This window comes from Pogona vitticeps, chromosome 12 (assembly GCF_051106095.1).
Source record: "Pogona vitticeps strain Pit_001003342236 chromosome 12, PviZW2.1, whole genome shotgun sequence".
In the NCBI taxonomy this organism is placed as follows: domain Eukaryota; kingdom Metazoa; phylum Chordata; class Lepidosauria; order Squamata; family Agamidae; genus Pogona; species Pogona vitticeps.
In genome coordinates, this window is record NC_135794.1 from 21632957 (window position 1) to 21655796 (window position 22840).

Below are 22840 nucleotides of genomic sequence, written 5' to 3' on the forward strand. Positions count from 1 at the left end.
CTTACAGTAACTTTTGGGTCTCCAATAGGATCGCTCAGCTAACTGCCTTTTCTCTCCTTAACAAAATCAACACCAGCAGACAAATGGTTTGCCCTGCTCTCATGGAGACATTGCTGCAATCGGTCTGTCATGAGGACTAGCAGAAATATGTGGTGCAGGGGACACCCTGGCAAACCCCTGAACCACAGGGAACTCGAGCAGTGGCAGAAAATGCAAATCCTAGTGGGTCTTCCTTCTCAGGAATTTGCTCACCCAAGTGAAACATGGCCATGCATTTATTTAAGCTTAAAGTTGGGCAGCAGTCAACTTGGCTTATGTTGGCCAAGGGTCAACGCAACTATGACTCCTTTCCCTCTTTCCCCTACGCTTGTAAGGTAAGCAACATCTACTTCTCTTCTTCATTGCCCACAGATTTTATTGATGAATAAGTATTATGAAAACGAGGAAGTGTTGGTTATAATGTGCACACAAATCAGGGCTGACTTATAGCAACCCTAATAGGGCACTCAAGATACATGAGATATTTCTGGAGTGGTTTTACCAGTTCCACTCCACCAGTGAGTTTCCATGGGTGAGTAGAGATTTGAACCCAGACCTCTTGGTCCTAGTCCATCAATCTATCCACTATACCACACTGGGTATCCAAAAATGGGAAAAGGTGGAACCTAACGAGATGGAGAAAACAATATTGAGGGGAGGTGGACCGTATAAGACCCAAGGGAGATCATGCATGGATGACAACTGAGGATTGTGTGGTCCCCACCCATCACTGCCACCCACTACCAGCCTCTTTCACTGGCACTCCAAAGAAGAGGCTCCCACCGGCCTGACAAGAGCTCTTCACTATCAGTCTCACTCTCATTACGGATAACAAAACAAACGGCAACGCTCATTGGGAAACATCAGCCAGGCAGGTGGAGAGCTGGTCGGGAGAGAGCGAGCGTGAAGTGGGGAAAGGGAATCAGAGGATCAGGTGTTTCAGGATGGTGGAGACACAGAAATTAGGATAATTACCATCCCCGAGATAATGCCATGCAATATAGCACAGCCTAATTGCCCCAATTAATTCCGCAGCATTCGCCAGGCATAGCTGTGAAGGGCTCTTCAGGTTTTAAAAAGGAAAGGGGGGTGGTCATTAACAGCTTCTGGTTTTGCCTTTCTCTCTCTCTTTCATTGCCTGCAAATGATAGATCGAAGAGGAAGCCATAGAAGGAAAAGCTTCCTTGAATTGTAGAGGTGCATCAGCTTCAGCTGAACAGACCTGTGCTGAGATTTTCAGACCTCTAGTGTTGGTTTTCAGCATCAGTGAAACATCCCTCAGCTTTATAATTTCTGGATACATCCCTCTGCTCCCTCTCATGGAGTCCTTTATTTCAACCCTCCATATCCTCCTTAAACATCATACCCCTGAGGCGAGCTTCACTTTGGAGCAGAAGTGGCTTGCCGTGATAATCCCCATAGTTGTTGTGGGTTTTTTTGGGCTCTTTGGCCGTGTTCTGAAGGTTGTTCTTCCTGACGTTTCACCAGTCTCTGTGGCCGGCCTCTTCAGAGGACTGGAGTAGGAACTCAGTCCATGCTCTGTTGCTGTTTGTTGGATAGTTGAGTATTTATAGCTGTGGGAACAGCTTTTGTCCTTTTTTGGAGATAGACTGTCCTTTAAAGATAGTTGAGCTACCTTCAGAACATGGCCAAAGAGCCCAAAAAACCCACAACAACCATCAGATCCCGGCCGTGAAAGCCTTCGAGAATATGCAACCTCCATAGCCTCTGTCCTCAGGGTCAACAAAGCAGTCACTTCAGGTGGTGAAGGACAAGGTCATCAGAATGCCCTGGCCAGACCTTGGTGACTCTGGAGACTTACTGATGCTTGGGGCAACTGCCCAGGGTGGCTGCGTCAAAGTTGTGCAGTGGGTTGAAAGAGGAGCTTCTGACATCTGTGAGGGCTCCAACCACGACTACCACTATCCTTGCAAATGGGTCAACAGCTTGTTCCTCTTCTCATGGGGACCCCACCCACACCTGCAAACTCCTAGATCATGGGAAAGCTACCATTGCCCACCATCTCCTCTGGGTTAGGTGGGAACAAGGGTGCTCCCCCCAACGTAGAACAGAGTGGTGGAGCCCGGCATCTCAGCTTAAGTAGTAACCAAGTCTATCCCACTTTATTTCCATTCCAGTCCGAAAAAAGAAAACATATGTGCTGATTTCATACCAGCAAAACCAGTTCTAGCAACTTGATGGCCAACAGAAGCGGGTCTTTTGTAAACATCGTGGCCCTTGACCAGCCATTCAAGGCCAAGGCACCTTGAAACCCTTGGTGTTCCAAAAAGAATCCCTGACAATAACAGACTTGAAAAATGCATTCCCCTCTCTATGCCCCCAGTTGTGACCAGGGTTTAGTTCTGGAAAGCTTGAAGGGCAGCAGATGACACCATAATAGAGATGGGCATGAACCACGGTTCGGTGGTTCGGTGGCTCATTGACACTGCTGTTCTACGGGCACTTCTGCTTCCCTTGCCCCACCTCCTCTAGCAGCCGCCCACCATGGAAATCCATGCCCAGTGCCTCTGAGTGTATGCCCATCGGAGAAGGCAAGGTACCCACAGAACAGCAGCATCACCGAACCGCCGAACTGCAGTTCGGGCCCATCTCTACATCATTATTTCTGCTATATATTTTTTAAAAAGATCCTCTTGCTTTGTCCCTGGGAACCCTGGCTCCATTGCACTGCTACTTGGGGAAACCAAAGCCAAACGCTGATGTAGGTCGAGGGAAAACAGCCAAACAGCATGCGAGAGGCCAAGGCTTGCCCTCTTTCTAGGCTTCTAATGGCAGGATGGGGATCACAGGCTGCTCTATTTAGCTGGAAATAGCTGGCATTTCACAGGTCATTATTTCTTCAGTTTTAATCAAAGGCAAAAGGCCTAGAAGCCCATTTAATTAGCATCAGTCAAAGAAGAGGAATGATAGAACTCCTGAAGGGCAGGTGAAGAATTGATTTCTCCTGTACGCAGCTACTAGGCTTTGCAAGACGAGTGGCCTACTAACGAAGCGCTAAATATACCACTGTGGTATATTTAGCGGCAGCGTTCATATACCGAAGGAAGAGGGCTCGGCTTGTATGGACGGGGGGACAAGTAAAGCGAGATGTGATCTAAAGAGTAGGGTTGTTCACCCTGGATGTTCTTGACCTGGGGTGGGGGGGGGAGACGTAGCATGTCGTTGTGTCTCCCCCATGTTCTGCTACTCAGAAAAGTCCTTGGATAATTTTTGTTAAAATGATAAGACAAATGCATGGAACACCCAAGTAAACCATGACAACGAAGCACGCACAAAATCCCCCCCCCGGCTCCTTTGCCAGCTTAACATGGCACACGGTTGAGAGGAAGGGGCATCCAAGGTATTCCCCATATCTGTTTCAGGACACCGTTACTTGGGGGAGGTGAACTTAGCACGTCATCACTCTATCTAGTCCACCATGAATGAGTCCTATACATAGCTAAGTGGCACACATGGTATTGTGGTTACAAGTGTGTAAATAGCATACACTTTGATCTAGTCTGAATGATTAATTTGATCAATAGCAAATGATTGGCTTTCAGCCAATTCTGCAGCTCTGATTTGAGAGGAACCAACCTATATCTGAGATGGTTAAGTTCCAAGCTTTCCCCTGCGGGTGCTGAAAAATGTGGATGATAGCAAACTCTACTAGAAGAGCATGTGCTATACATAACATAGTGTCTGCCTCCCTCTAGTGGCCATTTGTGGAAACTCATACAGGAATTAGAAATCTGTATTTGGGGGATTTTCCTATTGATATTTTCAGATTGTGAATCAGCGGATGCTGATCCAGCGGATAAGGGGGTCCTAGTGTATTAAAAATATTTGTATAGATTTGAAGAGTGAAAAAAAATTGAAAATGAAGGGCTCTGACTAGAGGTATGAGGAGTGAAGACCATGCTTTGCAGTTTCGTTACAAATACATGGATCTTGAACTACTGTACACAGTGGCCCAGTGCCCTTAGTTCTGCCATTGTTGATGAGAGAAGTTTATCTCAGATGGATGGGAAATTTTAAGGTTATCTTCAGAGATGGAAATACTGCACATTGACAGTGCAAGATGATACATTATTGTGCTCAGTCATGCAATGTGGGTGATACATAGTGGTTTAGCACCGCCTTTCAAAGCATGCATATAGAGCCTGGTAAGGGGGATGATGTTGTTATATGCTGCCAAGTGGCCTCCAACTTATGACAACTCTTTGAATTAGCAGTCTCCAAAATGTCTTATCCTCAGACACCCTGCTCAGCTCTTGCAAATTCAAACTTCTTTTCCTGCTGTCTTCCACCTTTCCCAGCATTATTGTCTTCTTTCAAGAATCCTTCCTTCTCATGATGTGCCCAAAGTAGGAAATACTCCAGTTTCAATACTTTTGCCTCCAGAGATGATTCAGGTTTGATTTGGTCTTGGACGCACTGGTTCATCTTCCTGGAAATCCAGGCTATCTGCAAAGCTCTCCTCCAGCACCACATGTCAAATGAATCATTTATTTCCCCTGCCAGCTTCCTTTATTGTGCAGCTTTCACACCCGTACATGATGATCAGAAATACAAGAGTGAGGATGATCTTGGCCTTGGTCTCCAGTGACACATCCTTACACTCAATGCTCTTTTCTAATTCCTTCTTTGCTGCCCTTCCGAGACTCCGACGTCTTCTGATTTCTTGGCTGCGGTCCCCACTTGGATTGGCGATTGAACTGAGGTATACAAAATCTCTAAGAAATACACCACACGGACAACGCAAGGGGGATAGGAAAGGTTTAACAGTCCCTTGTCTCTCTGGAAGGCACATCGAAGCATAACCTGGTGTGCAATGACTGAGCCCTGAAGTTTGAAAGATGGAAATAAGCTCCCTCTGACTTTCTCCCTTGCTCAAAAATTTATCTCCCATCTCTTTGCTTTTGTTTTTTAAAAAATTCCAAGACATAAAACAAAACTTTGCTGTCTCATCAAAGCAGGATAAACAGCTGAGCATATTCCTAAGTGAGTTGCATGGGAGAAGACGCAGCTGTCTTCTCCTGCAACATGGCGAGACTTATGGGGGGGGGGAGAGGCTGTGGGTCTTGCTTTTCTTATGGGAATGGTTGTTTGTGAGTTGCAGGGAATCAAGGCGCTCACTTTTGCAAAGCGCTCTGCATCCCTCATAGGCGCTAGCCAGAAGGTCCTTGCCATCTCCACCCGGCTTTGTTTCAGAAGATGAAGAGAGAGAGAAAGAGAGGAGGACAAAGAAATGAAAGCAAAGATCTAGGAGTTAACCCAGAGCCTGGTATGAATTTGTGCGTTTTACAGCTTCTGTTTAGTAAAAATGCAAAAGGGTTGTTCTTGTGTACGAACCACACACAAACACACAGACAGACACAGTAACAGACAAAAGCATGGTGAAGTTTTAGACCTGTCACATAACATGTTGAGTCTTTATACCTGTCACATCAATGTCACCCTTCAGGAGGCATTTCCCCCCCCCCAACTTTTCTATCTGCACATGAGAAATAGCGGCATTCCCTTGAGGAAATGGAGCATCGCTACTGGTGGTGCCATTGACCTGACACCTCCATGACGCCTGACTTCCTTTGGGGTTCTCACCTTCACAGCTGGAAATCTAAATCCCCTGCAAGAAGATGCTGGGAGATTCTTCCTCTTATCCTGGAAAGGCCTCTTTTTGAAGGCAGCACTGTACTGTACACTTTGGGTGAACCAAGGTATGTGGCAAAACGGGAGGCTTATCGCACTGGTTTGCCATACATAGTTACGGAACTGGGTTGACTTGGATGGGGTGCAATACAATTTTTTTTTTTTGTAAGCACTGATCACAACCTAAGGACATGAAACTGAAGGGCCATATTTTAAAGAACATGGCAGGCGTTGAGACCATATGGTCCTCCAGATACCACTGGACTCCCCTTCCTCTCGGCCCCAGACTGATTCTAGATGACACTGAGGAATGATGGGAATGGTAATCCATCAGTATCTGGAGGCCATGGGTTCCCCAGATCTCAAAGACAGCTTCAGACCTGAAAGCAACCCTCATATAGCATGGTTGCTCATTTAAACCCTCAAATGAGCAAGGATGCTGAAGCCTTGAACCAATAATTCAGTGTATCCTATCCTGCTTCAGTCATTTACAAATAATCATCAAATTGGTTAGAGCGAGTGGCTAGCCCCTTTCTTTCCCTTGCTGCATGGCTCATGCAAGCAGTAGTAAGCCTCAAGAGGTGAAGGATCCTGTTCACAGGAGCAAGAACCCAGATTTTACATACGTAGAGTCTTTTCAGACTTGGTGCTCTCTAATACCCAGGCTGGCTGACTGTCGCAGTCTTGCGTGCTAGTTTTAGGGCTGGGGAGAACTTCTTCCTGTTTGTCCCAGACCCCAATTTTCCTAAAACAAATCAGGAATGCTAACCTTTCCGCCTTGAAAACAAAGAGAGCGAAAGACATTTCGAGTTGGCTTCAGATCAGTTCGCAAGGCCACGTTGTTAATGACATGGATTTGTCATGGGGCCAGCGGTAGCTGCTTCCCGTTTGCTGGGAACTCTTTCTTCTTGACCCGAAAGTCCGTATTTTTTTGGAATAATTCCTTTGCTTCAAAGAGATTTCAATAGCGGGAGAGGTTGAAATGAGGGCTATGCTCATCAAATAATAGGTCCACCCAGCAAGATTTGCCTTTCCCTCACCCCTAAGCCATGCCAGCTTATCTAGTACCCTTCTGAACATTTCCAACGATAGCACCCAACAATCTCCCACCAACGAATTATTCCCCTGTCTAAATTGTGATGGCGTTGGATGGAGAGTGCCGAGGTTGAGCTTAAATCGCTTATTATTCCTTTCCCCATATATTATGCACATTTATCAGCCATCCTTCCAGTTGCCTTTTCCATAAGCCCCGTGTATTAAGTTTCCTTAATCTCCCTCTGCAGGTCGTGGCCTCCAGTCCTTTAATCATCTTTGTTGCCCTCCATTGGATTTCTCTTTAATTTATCAATGTCTATTTTTTTAAATGAAAGACACACAGAAAGAAGAGAGGAACAGAATGTACAGCGTGTACTCCGACCGTGCTGGCTTCTCGGCGAGGGAGAAGGGAAAGCAAACAGAAGCATGAAAGTCAAAGGCAGGAAGCAGAATACAGCAAGACTGTATGAGGACTGCAGGGAAATACATATAAATGAAGGCACTGCAAATTCATATGAAACATAGGAAAGAGGGGGGGGGAAATAATGGCATGGATCTTGAGATCAAGGCTGCTTCTAACGAAGCTTTTCTTTCTCTGGCACCAAGGGTCAGCTCTTGTAGGCAAACTAAGTATCTCCACTAGAGATGGGCATGAACTTTGCACAAACAGGTGTCCGGCATTTCCCAGCCTGCCTCCTCTGGCAGCCGCTCGCTAAGAGGCCCTGACAGAGGAGGCAGGGCAGAGCAGCTGCAATGCTGCCTCTGAGTGGGAACCAGCCAGAGGAGGCGGGCTAGGAAGGGACAAACATCCATTTAGCTGATAAATGAACTGACACGAACCGCCGAACCATCCATGCCCATCTCTGGTCTCTGCTTATCTTCTAAAGCAGTGGTTCTCAAACCTGGACCTCCAGATGTTCTTGGACTTCGACTCCCAGAAATCCTGGCCAGCAGAGGTGGTGGTGAAGGCTTCTGGGAGTTGTAGTCCAAGAACATCTGGAGGCCCAAGGTTGGGGACTACTGTTCTAAAGCACCTTTTTGACTAAGGAACAGAAGGAAGCTCCTCACTATTCCCGGGAAATGGGACCATCCAGAAAGGCCCTTGAAGGGGTCATATATTCAGCATACACAAACTAAGGATTCATCTCTATGGGAACCTTTATGTAAAGAGACATGGTAAGTATAATGTTGTCCAGATCAGCCTCCCACCCCAAACCCAGCTTCCCCGGTCAGACAGTTCCTTGGACCTTGTGTGTCTAATATTCCACCACCCTGGACCACCATGGTATTCACCAGGCCTCCCTTGGGTCCATCCACTCCCATGTTTCCCCCAGGGAGCCAACTTACCCTGTAGTAATCCGTGCTGTAGACGTCTCTGGACATCCCAAAGTCACCGATCTTCACCAGCAGGTTTGCGCCAACCAAGCAATTCCTGGTGGCCAGGTCTCTGTGTACAAAGTGCTGGGAGGCGAGGTAAACCATTCCTGATGCAATCTGGCTTGCAATATGAAGCATCTGAGAAAGCCCCAGCTCCCCTTTGGTTTGCCGGGGCTGCCCATCCACAAGAATCATTGCATCGGGACCATGCGCCCTGTAGGAAGCAAGAAAGGAACCAATTATATTGCTAATAGAACCGCTCTCCTTAGGGCACAAGAAAGTCCTGGAACTGCATGTTTGTTTGACTGTTTCCCCTCTCCGTTGTCTGTTGGAAGCCATAAGTCTGTTGAGGCCCACTGCTGAAAAACAGACATGTTTTTATCTGCTTGCTGTTATCTGTTCACTGTAAGTAGATGCAAGCTTTTTATTCTTTCTCTTACTAATGTCTCAAAGTGAGTTCTTGAGACCGTTAGTGCCAGTTGATGAACTCATCTGAAGAACTTGAAGCAGACTTTGCTCAGTGAATCCCTGAACTTCTGTACAACTATTTATTTATTTATTTATTTATTTATTTATTTATTTATTTATTTATTGGATTTATATACCGCCCCATAGCGCTACAAGCACTCTCCGGGCGGTTTACAATTTTAATTATAAAGGCTACACATTGCCCCCCCAGCAAGCTGGGTACTCATTTTACCGACCTCGGAAGGATGGAAGGCTGAGTCAACCTTGAGCCGGCTACCTGGGATTTGAACCCCAGGTCGTGAGCACAGTTTTAGCTGCAGTACAGCGTTTTAACCACTGCGCCACGAGGCTCTATTTGATTTATACCCCGCCTATCTGGACCAATGGACCACTCTAGGCGGAACTAGAGGAACTGAATCAAAATTCAGGACTCTGCAACATGACTTCCCTTTGGTCCTTTCTGAATATGGGACCTCCACCATGTGTCTACACAACCTTCTTCATGTTGCAAAGCAGACATACTTCTGATGTTAGATTCATCCTCTCTCTTTTTTAGCCCTCCACATAATATTTAGCATGACTGAACCAGGAATGTCAATAAGCACCTTGCAGAAGGTAGAAGAAGAGCAGGACTGCTGTGACCTTCGGTCTTGTTTTCTCCGATGCAGTAGACATGGGTAGCTTCACCTCCCCCTCCAAATTCTCTTTGAAATAATTCCTAGCATTTCGCCCTCGTCAGCAGCGCAGGCTTCAGCAACCCTGCAGAGAGCTAGCAAATTGAAAGACGGATGCGTTGTCTCCAGCATGGAGCTAACCTGCTAAAACAGCAAGATCCAACTTGCTTGTATGTCTGCACCCTGGATTTCCTCTTCCTAATATCTTTGAGGTGTATGAAGAGGAGGAGGGGGAGAGAGATAGGTCGAGGTATTGACAAATATGTCTGGTTCAGCTGGACAGATATTTTGGGTTCAGTTGCTGTGGATTTCATTTGGGGTGGGGGGTTTGGCTTATTTCCAATTTTCTTAAAACACACTGGCCTAAGCCCAAATAGCTACAATTTATTTATTGCATTGTTAGGCACATATGCATTCCATCTTAAGATAATTTGCTCTGTTCTTCCATTGTTTTCTATGGAGAGGACCTGCACCCTTCAGCGGGAACGTGAGAAGCCAGTTGCGATTTCCAGATCCACAGAAACAAGACCTCTGATCCTCGTCGGGCTTGCTATTTCAGAAGACAAGCCACAAAACCTCCTTGGTGTAGTCATTACAGGCAGCAAAAAATAACTCCCCAGCAAGGAGAAGATCCTCATCATAATCATCACCCAATCTTCTCCAAGACTGAGGTTTCAAATTGCCCACTAAGTCTTCCCCACATAGCGGCTGGCTTGAAGGTAATATTCTGGATTACAGCATTAAGCTTTGTTCGTTTACTTTAACTTTGAGTGCAATCACAGATAGTCGGTGAGTTTTCCTGTCCCTTCCTCTATTCTAACAGATGATTACACGGCTCTAAAATGAATACCGTGCCTCCCCGAAAATAAGACAGGGTCTTATATTAATTTTTGCTCCAAAAAACACATTAGGGCTTATTTTCAGGGGATTTTTTTAAAAAAACACATCTACATTGATTCAAATACAGTCATATCCTCTTCTTCTGGTTGCTACACAAGAGTGGAGGGAGGGGTTTCACTTAATTGGGGCTTATTTTGGGGCGGTCGGGCTTATATTATGAGCCCTCCTGGCAAAATCTTACTAGGGCTTATTTTCAGGTTAGGTCTTATTTTCAGGGAAACAGGGCATGTACAAAAAAAATGGTAGCAGTACAGGATATCACCTGCTTCTTTAGCTCCCTTCTGTGTCAGATTACATGCTGAAACATCTTTCTGACAGGCTGGTGGTTTTTTTTTTTTTAATTGAGCCACCATTTCCACAGGGAGTTTTTGTCACCCTGGACACAGCAATTTACACTGGGCTTTTTGATAATCCCTGACAGAGCCGCCATCAGGTCTGACATGCCTCAGGGATGAGAGAGAAGCTCAAGGGGCTGGCAAGAGAATGGCTAAAGCTGAGTGACATGGTCCCATGACATGAAGCCAACCCTGTCACACGCCATTCTTCGTCCAGCCAATGGCGTAAATAGAAGTGACGGCTGTTGCTACATTAGTCCACTCCATTGTCGAGGCCTTTTCTCAGAGAGTTTAGCATATGTCTAAAAGCAAAATGATGGCTTGAAACAAGAGTGGCCAAGATCCAAATGGTTACTTGCGCTGTTGAAAAGTGAATCTAGGAGGCAGCCAATCCCACTCCTCTCCAGAGGTCCAAAAATTAGATTTGATTCCGTAATGCTAAAATCAGTGGTTTTGCATGAACTGAATGATACATCTGCTAATGTCCTACAATGAAAATCCTTGTGTACAGGATTTGGGACCACAATTGCCTCAAGCTGAGAAATTGCTTTGGACCCTGTGTGTTGACTTTGCTGTGTCACACAGCTCGGTAAGCGACAGCTAATTTTATAGTAACTTGAGACAGATAAAAACAGCCTGCTTAAAACCCATTAACCCCCACGAGTTAATGAGTTTTTAACCCCAGTCACACAGAAGCAGTGCTGTTCATTGGTGTGAGTTGTGCACTTTTGTGAAAATGTGAGCAGAACTCATCCTCACAAATGTGAAGGCCGTTCTTGAGCTTGACAGAAAATATCTCATCAACTCACAGGCGAGGAGAAATATCAAATGGGCTCTCATTCTTGTCCAGATGCACAAGACAAGGAGAAGGCATCTCTAACAATCTCTCCCCCACCTCTCTCTCTCTCTCACACACACACACACACACACACACACAAACCTGATTTTGTATTGCTAAACATTCTCCTTCTTACTCCAAAAAAGGAAAAAGGTCTTTTCTCTTTCTTCTGAATGCAAAATGCAGGGGCTATGAAGCTTGATCGTTGTTTGTTGGCAAAGGACCTTAAAATCCTTGACACCCCCCTCCTCATCCATGGGTCTGATCCAGAAGGGTCCCCCAGCCCTTGAAATAGCCACTGAAGGTTAAGAGGGAGCTCCCAGTGGAGCAAAGAGTCTTTGACCTTGGCTGGGTGTGGGGAATATGTCAATATTTTTCTCCCCTGTTAAATCTAGTGGAACAAAGCCTCTGGCTTTTTGGAAGCATTTCAGAATGTCTTGGAAAACACATTTCATCTTTCAGTCGCTCAGATCCAAAAAGGGATTAGAGGCTGGGCAATGGAGACCAAAGAGAATCTGTGAGGAGGGTGGACTCCCCAAATTGTCTCCGATAGGACCTCAGCATGAAGCAGGTATTCCAAATTTGTTCGTTTCCAATGTGCCAGGTTGCTAATAAGATGGAAGAGGACTACCTGGAGGCTTCCCAAAATACCTTATATTTTAGATGCTAGCTAAAACAAATGAAGCCCAGGGAAAGGGCTTTATGAATTTTTCTGGTGGCTTGTCAGCTTCTATAGTTGGCTAGGGAATGAAAAAACATTCACTGATTTAAGTGACAGGAAAATGTTATACTTCCCATCATCCGTAATGGCCATCTGTTCTTTCTTTCTTCCTTTCCTTTCCTTTCCTTTCCTTTCCTTTCCTTTCCTTTCCCTTCCTTTCCCTTCCCTTCCCTTCCCTTCCCTTCCCTTCCCTTCCCTTCCCTTCCCTTCCCTTCCCTTCCCTTCCCTTCCCTCCTTCCTTCCTTCCTTCCTTCCTTCCTTCCTTCCTTCCTTCCTTCCTTCCTTCCTTCCTTCCTTCCTTCCTTCCTTCCTTCCTTCCTTCCTTCCTTCCTTCCTTCCTTCCTTCCTTCCTTCCTTCCTTCCTTCCTTCCTTCCTTCCTTCCTTCCTTCCTTCCTTTCTTTCTTTCTTTCTTTCTTTCTTTCTTTCTTTCTTTCTTTCTTTGCAAAAGGTACCTCCAAAAAGCCTCCCTGTTTCGTTAGGGCCATTCTTGACCAGTGGTCTCCCAGGGTTGGTTTTGGCTTGAAGATCCATTTGATTTTGATTCCCGACTAGAGATGGGCATGAACCTCGGTTCGGAAGTTCATTCCTCTCCCCCACCCAGCTGGCTCCCCCATTCACCAGCCGGCACATGCTGCTTGTCTTCCTCAACCTCATGCAATTGCCCAGTTGCAGCAGCAGCGTCTGCTTCCCTCCTCTGCCTCCTCCAGCAGCTGCCCATTCAATGGCAGTGCTGCAGGAATCCCTGCTCTGCCTCCTCATCTGAGTGGGTGGCTGCTGGAGGAGGCAGAGAAAGGAAGCAGGCACTGCTGCTGGGACTGGATGAACATGCAAAGAGGAGAAGGGCAGTGGAGAATCCACCCGAGGGTGGGGGAACACATGGCATGAAGCAGCACGAAGCTCCGAACTGTGGTTTGTGCCCATCTCTATTCCTGATTTTCCCCCTCAGATTTGCTTCTCTGGAACAATTCATAGTTTCCCCTTCGTGGGCATCTTCTAACAGTTGCCTCTAACAAACTCTTGATGGGGCCACAAGTCTTGTGCTGTGGTCCAGGAGAACACAGAAGTCCATGTTTATATCAGATGGTCCCCACAGTGAAGATTTTGCCCTCCTGATTGATGCCTTTTGCCTTCCCAGTTGGGAGAGCTGGTGGCATGTAAGGAAATCCCCTCCATTCTTTCTAATCTCTGGCCCACAGCAATGGGGAGCTTGCTGTGACCTACATTCTCCACAAGAGGAGATGGCACAGAATAAGCAGGTTCTCTGAGAGCTTGTTGCAGAAACATTGGCAGATTGAGGATTTACCTCAGAAACTTGTTTAGGTCCCCATGCTTCATGTATTCAAAGACCATGATGAGGGGGTCTCCATCACCACAGACACCATAGAACTTCACAATGTGGTCGTGTTGCAGGTTGGTGAGAAGTTCTGCCTCCCTCTGGAAATCCTTTCGGGCCGCTAACGTTGGGTCTTTTAGAGCCTGAGAGAAAGACACAGAGACAAGGTCAAGAGGTCAACAGAAGTCCACTTTCAGTTCCAAGCTGAAGCCTTATTGAACAACGGTGGAAATTAAAACCCTCAGTGACCACCACTAAGGAGGAATGGAAAGAAAACCTGCTAAATCCCTTTGATCTTGTTTACTTAGGTTGTTTTGACAGGAGGAAACTGACTTGATAAAGAAGTTTAAAGCCCTGCATCAAGAAATGTTAAAGCACCACCTCTGGCCAAGAGTGAAAGAAAGAGTTATTGTCCTCCCCTGCTCATCCTTTCTGTCATTGGCATCGAAGGGCTCTTGTGTCCCTTGAAAAGTCAAGGACAGGCATGAACACAAAGAGGGACAAGGTGATGGCTAAGCAAGATACAAAGAACCCCTGTAGTGCTTCCGCTTCTTCAATAAATCAGCAGCCAGGCTAATTTTAGTACAAGTCACATTGTTCACGCAACTGCTCAAATTTTGCGAATTGTGCTATTTTGTTCAAAAATGTTGTGATGGCAAAAATTTATTCTTATCAACACAAGAAGTCTGTTAAGGAAATTCCTTGTCAGGAAGGCAATGCATGCTGAAAGTCGTCATTCTTCACTCTGCCATGGGATGAAACTCACTTTACCATGTTCCTGGAAGCAGGAAGATCTATATTCCAAATAGGTGGTCTCTCATTCACACCCTGATTTTCACCTGCATTTTGCCCACCATCCATTTTGTGAATGCAGATAACCATCTAGGAAGATGTGACTTAGCACTGCGAAGATAATCCTTTGGCTGCCAGGTACCAGCATCCTACACTGAAGACAGGGGATGCCGTCTGATTTTGGAACCAAGCAGTATTGGTTCCAGTTAAGATTTAGATGGGAGACCAGCAGAGAACACCAGGGATATCCAGCTAGGGCCAGCAAAGAAACAGACCCCAAACTCTAGAGAATGTCTACCAGAGTTGACAAAATTGGTCTAGAAAGGTCAAAAATCTAACTTGGGCCAAAACATGTTCCTATGATTTACCAGAATTTCTGAGTTCTGAAATTTTGTTTACTATTTCCTCTTCCTTTGCATGGTATTAAGATCTGGCTGGATAGCTCGGTGGCTTAGGTATCTGGCTGGGGAGCCAGAGGTTGGGAGTTCAATTCCCCACTGGGGAACAGCCAACCTGTGTAGCCCTGGGCAAGCTGCACAGTCCCAGGATTTCTCCTAGAAGAAGGGAAGGGTCAACCACTTCTGAGTATTCTCTACCTGGAAAACTCTGACATGGGTTGTCATCAGTTGGAATCAACTTGATGGCACACAATTATTATTATTAACATGGGGTTACAATGGATGAGCTCATAAAAACCTCTTACAAGTTTTAATAAGAGATGTCAAATAATGGCATGGATTCATAATGGGAGTCACCTAAGAAGATCCCTATGGAGGAGGGTGTCCAAGAGAGACGTGCAAATGGAAATAGGGCAGCGCCGTCCATTCAGCATGACAGACATAAATGACATCAGCAGAACTGCTAATCGTAAAAGCAGTTCCATTGGCACCAGCTCACCTCCGAGCACAGTGAAATTTCTCCATCTCAGAATGCCTTCAAAGCAGCTTTCAGAGGGTAATAGATGCCTCTTGTTTTTAACTTAGCTAGATTCCAAGCCAGATGAACTCAAGGTCAAAATCTTCCATATCTCACTATGATGACTCCCCTGAACTAGTCTGGCTTTTAGTATGATTATTATGGTTTTATTGTGGGAGACCTAATTCAGCCCCCTTGATTCTGAAGACCGGTGTGTGTTGCGAAACTCTTTGGGTGTGCGTCAACCCTTTAAAAAGAATGGGAATAAGAATGGAGAAATGGAGAAATGGAGAAAGCTGGCCAGTCCCCCCTTTATCATTCCCAAAAAGCATACTTTCATCCCCTGAGGGTTATAATAGATTCCTGTTTAATGAAGACTCCATTTTGTGTCCCTATGGACCGGCAAAATTTTGTCAGTGGCTGGCCTCAAAATGTTTCTGTGAAGGACCTTTTAGGAGGAAAGGGGAGGAAGAGAAGTATTACGGCTGAAAATAATCTGCTTTTGGTCTATTTCCTTTTTTAAAAAAAGACATTTAGAACAACAGATGAAATGAATCTGCTCCTGTGAATTCAGTTTTGTCGATTTTTAATGTCACATAACCAGGAAACATTTCACACCTCGAGTTGAGGCTAAATCTCATGCCTTAATGGTTATCTAACAGAAGATATACATTCTGTGAACAGATAATGGATGGCAAACCACTCATAAATCCAAATCGTAGAGTGTATACACACTTTAAATAAATAGTTGCTGAATAATAAATACATAGTTTGGATGGGCTTTAAATAAGCTCAGTTGGTTTCTGCTTCAAAGGTTCCTTGGTGGTAATTCAACAAACAGAAGTCAAAATAACAAAAATATATTTAGTCACCATTATTAGACTATACTGGCAAAGAATGGGGGGAAAAAATCACTGCCTGGGCCAAAGGGGGATGATATGAACATCCATGTTGAAGGGAACTTCAAGAACCGCTCAAGAATTTAAACAGAAATGCTTCGGACTGAGTCCACCTTGTAGGACATGTCTTTGGAAATCTGGGTGTTCAGAAAGGAAATCCAGGCATGTCAAGTTGCCATCCTTTTCTGAGGTATATTCCAGGTATATTCTGAGGATACGCAACAATGGGCTCAAGTTATAGGAAGCCAGATTTCGGTTGAATATCAGGAAAAACTTCCTAACTGTTAGAGCAGTACAACAATGGAACCAATGACCTCGAGGGTTGGTGAGTGCTCCAGCTCTGGAGGCATTCAAGAGAAACTTAGAGAACCATATGTCAAGATACCTTTATATTTGTATACCTGCATCGGGCAGGGGGTTGGACTTGATGGCCTTACAGGCCCCTCCCAGCTTCATGATTCCATGATTCTATGAAGTGCGATACAAAGGACCTAACATCAGATAACCGAAAAACTTTAAAACTCTCAAACTTTAGGCTTTCTGTTATCCTTTTACTCCATACCCATTCAAGGCACCACATAATTTCATTTTAATTCTCTTTCCTCAGGGGATAACCTGACCAGAGATATTTAGATGGATGACAATACAGTGAACAGATGGCGAAGCATCCATCCTAATCTCATGCTCTCAATTACTTCTCACAATTTAATATCTTCATGATGTTGCTGTTATGCCTTGAGAGGAATAGAGTTTTCCTACCTCTCTTATTTACTTTAGCCCCCCACCTCAACACACAACTCACATATTTTCCCCTGCTAAGGCCAGACTTAAATTATGTCCCTTTTCCTTGTTATTTTGTGCTTTGAAAAAAAAAGCTTTTGTGATTTGCAAAGCCATCTCTCTCCAGTGACGGTGGCTGAACTATTGCATTTCCTACCCTGTGATTTTCACTTCTTGGTTTCCAAATTTACTATGCCATTAACCTACATCCATAATACCCTACCCTAGAGAAGACCTTCCTTATGTCCAACTATGACGGAGGTAGCGCTGAAAAAGAACCTTGTTCAGCTCTGCCATTTTGCATTGAGCATCCTTGGGATTTTACCTTCACAGCCACCAGCATCTTGTCCTCGGTGGGGCTGAGGTTGTAGCACTCAGCAAGGAACACCTTTCCAAAAGCACCTTCGCCAAGTTCTCTCTTCAGGATGATGTCTCTTCGCTTAATGTGCTGCACATCTGCAGAAGCCAAGAGATGAGAGGAAGGGAGACCATGAATCAATGTTAAGGCAAAGACCAGGGAATAGATCATTCCTTTCCCCCCGAATAGTGGAATTCCATTCATTTCCATTTCTAAAAGGTGTCCTCTGTGTGCATGCACACATGCAGATTCTTGGCTGCTCATTCCTAACTTTCCACCTTTGAAATGGAGACCGGGCTTTGCCAGCTACCTGCCAAATGTTTTGTGCTAAGGAGGGACAACCCACCTTGTTAAGATGTCCGGTCTGCCTTCCAGTGCTTTTGAGATTTGCAAAGCCATCTCTCGCCAGTGGTGGTGGTTGAACTATTGAATTTCCTACTCTGCGATTGTCACTTCTTGGTGTCCAAATGTACTATTCCATTGGCCTACATTCAAAATAATGTTTGAGGAGGAAAACAGTGTGGACACAGAGTTCTCCTGTTGTTGAGCTGCTGGTAAAAGACCTTGTTTGATAACACCAGCCTAGAATATGAATGGGTTCACCATGAGAGATTCGCTTCCATGTTGAAATAAAGCTCCATTCTCACTCCAGAGGAGGTCTCACTTAGCTTAGCAACAAGGCAAGCAGAAGACATTCAGGGGCATCAAGATTTTAGAGGGTCTTCTATTCATATTAGAAAGGGGTTGTTTTTTTTTTGTTTTTGCATCTCCTGTACTCTCCATCACCACTTTGGCAGAGTCCAGAGTTTAAGATTATGGGAAGGAAGCCTTCAAAGGTTCCTTCAATAGGATTTCTCTGCAGCTTATCATGACTAGAACCAAAAGAAGATGAAAATGGGGTGAGGTAGGACACAAAGATATGGGGAAGGTGTTGAAAATAAACCTTGTGGTTCTCACAGTTATATAAATGGTATTTCATTGGGTGGGTGGGGGTTACATTTGGACCCAGGTTTGGAAACATAAAACCTCTTTGTTTTTCTTTTCAAAATTCAGGTGGTGGTGAAGAAAGAGCTCAGTCTGGCAAGCCCAATTCTAAAATGACCTAAGGGCCTCTTATTGCCGAGGCACATGATAAACCACATCTGGCCTGCCATTATTAATGGTACAAAACATCTGGAATGGAATTAACTTGACATGGAATCAATTTAGGCCACAAATAGGTGCCAGCTAACTCAAGGGAGCAATCCCACCGAGTCCAGTAACACACACAGACACACACATATGACCTGCACAACTTTCTGGATGTCTGCTTGTGTTCAGTAAGGGTGGCTTCGAGATACGTGTTTACAAGACTGCCTCATTAGCTGATCAAGAACGCAACCCTATGCATGTCCACTCTGAAGTAAATCACACTGAAATCAATGGGGCTTTTACCGCCAGGTAAGTGAGTATAGGATTGCAGCCTCCTTGGAGGAGGGCTGGTTGATAAATCAATCCAATCACCCTGAATAAATATGCATATCAAGACATAATAGAAAACATATTCTGGTGTTTAGGTGATAACTGCATCTTTCACAGCTGGGACCATAGTAGAAAACTAGGATTCTTATTCAAAGTTAAACTATTGATACTTTTAGCTTAGTATCGCCTACAGAGGTTGGGAAGAACTCTCCAGAGAGGCCTTTCTCTGCCTACCAGAAGAACCTAGAAAATGGAAATAAGATTTTCTTCATATAATTCAGAGGAGGGTAAAGTGCGACTATCCAGATGTTGCTGGACTACAACTCCCAGAATTCTTCACTGTAGGGCTGATGGAAGTTGCATTTAGCAGCATCTGCAAGGCTGGAAAAGTCCACTAATGCTAGCGTAATTATGCTATTCTATCTGGCTCTCCCTTAATTTTTGCAGAAGGAACTTAGGTAGATCCCCAATCTAAAAGAGCTTGAAATTTAGCCGAGAGTAGAGATGGGCACAAACCAGGAAAAGGAGGGATCATGGTTTGTCTCTATTCACGAACCATGAGTTTTCAGGAACTTTCTGATGAAATGAACCATTTTGTGATTTGTGTGATTTAGGATTTCTGGGAGCAGCAGAATGCATGAGATAGAGATGGAAACTCACAATGAGTCTCCAGCTGGCTCTTTTCCCCACTTCTGTGAAGATTGGATTTGGGAAGTCCAAGTTATGCCCCCCCCCACAAAACAGCCCCCCCAGGAAAGTGCTCTTTAGCAGTTCATAGAATCATAGAAAAGTGAAGTTGGAAGGGGCCTACAAGGCCATTAAGTCCAACCCCCTGCTCAGTGCAGGAATATAATCAAAGCATATCCGCCAGGTCATGATCTAAGTTTGGCTTGGGGGTAATTAAATGAGTGGTTCATGTGAGGGAACTTTAGACAGTGTGTTGCTCATCATGGGGTGAGCTAAGGAGGGAACAGAAATGGGGAGAGGATGAATTGTCAGAGGGAGCTTCTTTGGTGTGTCTAGGTGCCTGGGGGACCATTTTATAGCCAAACAAATTGATGAATCAAAAATCACTAAAAATTCATTGATTTGTAATCATTGGGGTGTTGATTCTTACGAATACAAATTGACAAATTAGTGATTTTTAAAAAATGAATTTGGCGATTTGGTTTTTAATTCGTGCCCATCTCTAATATGAATCTCTAACACTGGGAATCATTTCATTTTATGCCAGCACATTTCCCTGAAGTATCTCACAATGAAACATGAAATGCCTCAATTCGTTGGGATTTTTTTGCTTTGTGGATTGTTTCATGCCCATCTCTTGGGGCACCCTTCAGGCCCCAACAATGATTTCAATGTCCTCTACAATCCTTGGATGCTGTGTGAACCGTACAGAACATATTTGAGTAAGTGGATTGTATTCCATGCAAGTTGGTGCTAAAATTGTCCTGATCCTCTAAAAAGGGCCATGAGACTCTTTTTGTTTGCCTGGACTAAATTAATATTTGCTATCCCTTTGAAAAAATTAAAATACGGGATGAATGAAGATTGGTAGTAAGATGCTATGCGCATTTCAAGTCCCACTGTGTTGGGGGGGGTTGTTCTCAGGTTAAGTGGCTACTCCCCCATCCAACCCAAAGAGTAATTTATTCTCAGAGCTCAGTTTTCTACAACAGGTTGACTTGGTAGCTGATGAAACATGATGTCCACATTCAGAGCATCAAAAATGGCAGAGGCAGAACATGAAAAAGGTCAGCTGGCTATCGAAGCCTAGAATAGCAACTCTTTTTTTTAAAGCAGCAATTCAATCAAAAGCCACTCTTGGTCTTTTGAAGAAAGAAAAGAAGAGGCGGGCACATCTTAACTCATGAAACAGTCAAAGGTTTAGAAACAGAGAACACCATAATGGCTCTCAAACAATTAAGTTTGCTAATTATAAGATGACATGCTGGCATATATGCTACCAAGTCTACATATATTTTCTTGTTTCGAAACAGTGATATTCTTGTTTGTATAAACAACTGTTCTCATGATGAGTGGTCCTCCTTTGGAGAATTCTCACTGACCTTTTCACCCATTGTTCAACAGGCAAAATTTAACAAAAAAAATGTCCTTGATATTAATTTTATCAGCTTTATAAACACAGTAGATTATAACCCTACACAAAATTTAGCAAGGGAGCCATGCGTTTCACTGATCAGGGGTGATGCCTATGTATTTCTAGAGGTCCATGTTTTGCTGATAGCTGCACTGCACTATAGGTTTTGTAGTTTCAATGTCATCGCATAACTCCATTTTTAAAACCAGGAATGACAAATGCAGATTCCATCAGTCTCCTCTTTTCTCTTTTTGTGAAACACAGACTTCTGTTAGAAAACAAGTCTAAGGAAGTACTTGGACTGGTTTTGCTTTAAACGACATAGGAGTGATCGAAGAATTGATTCTTTCCCTACTTTTAAACAAGACAACAAAAGCCTTCCAGAAAAAGAAAGCACATATATACCCAAATAATATCAGGGATATACTTCTTTCACCCTTTCAGCAACATAGGATTCTTGTATACTCATGGGGGACGGCCTGACGTTCAAACATGTGGTTGCAAAATCTGGAATCCGTACTGCTGATATACTGGAGCAGCAATTTACTTGTTCATGAGAACTTGAAACATTCAGGACTAGAAAGGGACTGTTTTATCAAAGCTTTGCATTCTGTGCTTCTAAATCACAAAGTAGGAGAGGAAGATATAGGACTTCATTGACCACTTTTGGCATGCACCGAATGGTGCCAGAACAACAGCCATTGTTTCTTGTTCTAAGATGTGAGGTATTCTCCATCTAGTTATCTGACTGCTAGGCTATGGTCAGCCTTTCTAATGAGGGATTTATGGGTTATCATCCTTTTTCATGCCCTTTGCCCTTCCAAGCCCCTCCACATGTCGTGAAATGACTCCGATAAATGCCAGCAAGAGAAGGAACAGTTCCGGAGAATGTACTGCAAGCACGAGAGGCAGGTAGGGTGGAAATACTGTCAGATGGATTTCAAAGGTAGCCCTGTGATGACACTAACAGTATGACTATGCATCAAATTTAGTGTTGGTCCATCTCTGTTTGAAATGAAATGTGCTGAGATTTTCTGAATAAATAGAGTCTTGTTCCAAGAGGAAAAGATTCTAGAAGTCTGGTCTAATCCAAAATACATATTTGAGATGGGATCCCGCCTGGGTAAAACTGAAACGACTGCTAATTCTTCACTGATGGCTAGGAAGGAGTCCCCCTCTTTCCTGGTGTATCCTAGATAGTATTACACAACAAGTAAATGCCCCAAACTGGTTGCAACGGTGGCTGATGGGACTCCAGTTTTGCAGAGTTTCACCCACTTTTTCTAGGAACTGACCAAGGTGCTGAATATTGTGCCTCAAACAATTTCAGCACATTGGATAGGTCCCAGACCAAAACCTGGAACAGCCTCACCACCACTGATATCTGAAGAAGTGGACTTACCCAAGAAAGCTCACTTTAAAAAATATAGCTGCTAGTCTTCAAGGCGCCACAACGTTGTTCTGGTTTTTTTTTCTGTGATACACTAGCACAGAATCACACAGCTACCGCTTCTAAATCAGAACCATTGCCCTTCACTGTAGAATAGGACCTCATGGAGTTTTCTGCAAGATCGGTGTGCGACCTAAACTGTGCCCTTTTGGACACAATCCGACCCAGCCTTTGCCCATATTTGTGTCCATATTTGTGCATTTCCACTTTTGTGGGGAAATTCCATTCCCATCAATGGGAAAACCCAAAAAGTAAAGCCAAATCATAGTCTGAGTAGTACAGCCAGGAAATAAAGCTTCTAGCTAGACCACTGGTTCTTAACCTTGGGTTACTCAGGAGTTTTGGACTGCAACTCCCAGAAGCCTTCACCACCAACTGTGCTGGCTGGGGTTTCTGGGAGTTGCAGTTCAAAAACATCTGAGTAACAAAGGTTAAGAACCACTGAGCTAGACCATTAGCATCTGCAGAGTTGTGTGCTAGATGTAATTTTTTATTTTTCCCCAGCTGTCAGAAGAAAGCCCTTACTAGTTTCTTGAGGCAGCTACCAAGAAGGGACCAGGTAAGGGACTTTAAAATGACAGTGAGCAAGGTCTTCCTTGAAGCCTTCTTGGGGGGGGGGATGCATGGAGCCTACACTCTTCTGCACTTGTCTCCCCATTCATTTCCCCCCCCCATTTGCCTTCTTCCCCCCCTCATCTAAAACTGTTGTTT

The 22840-nt window shown here is 44.4% G+C and overlaps 1 protein-coding gene and 1 long non-coding RNA gene across 3 annotated transcripts in view; one reads left to right on the forward strand and one right to left on the reverse strand.

Annotated features, from left to right (window-relative positions):
* Positions 1–22840, reverse strand: part of NTRK3 (neurotrophic receptor tyrosine kinase 3) — a 320443-nt gene that overhangs the window by 51987 nt on the left and 245616 nt on the right. For both annotated transcript variants that reach the window (XM_072981881.2, XM_072981880.2), the window contains exons 13-15: positions 17085–17215; positions 13344–13516; positions 8074–8317 (exon numbers count right to left, since the gene is read on the reverse strand). In XM_072981881.2, the coding sequence (XP_072837982.2) occupies positions 8074–8317; positions 13344–13516; positions 17085–17215 (548 nt within the window). The remainder of the gene's footprint in view (positions 1–8073; positions 8318–13343; positions 13517–17084; positions 17216–22840) is intronic.
* LOC144584645 (uncharacterized) lies at positions 8930–15939 on the forward strand. Its single transcript, XR_013539028.1, has 2 exons — positions 8930–9964; positions 13451–15939. It is a non-coding gene; the product is annotated as an uncharacterized LOC144584645 (long non-coding RNA).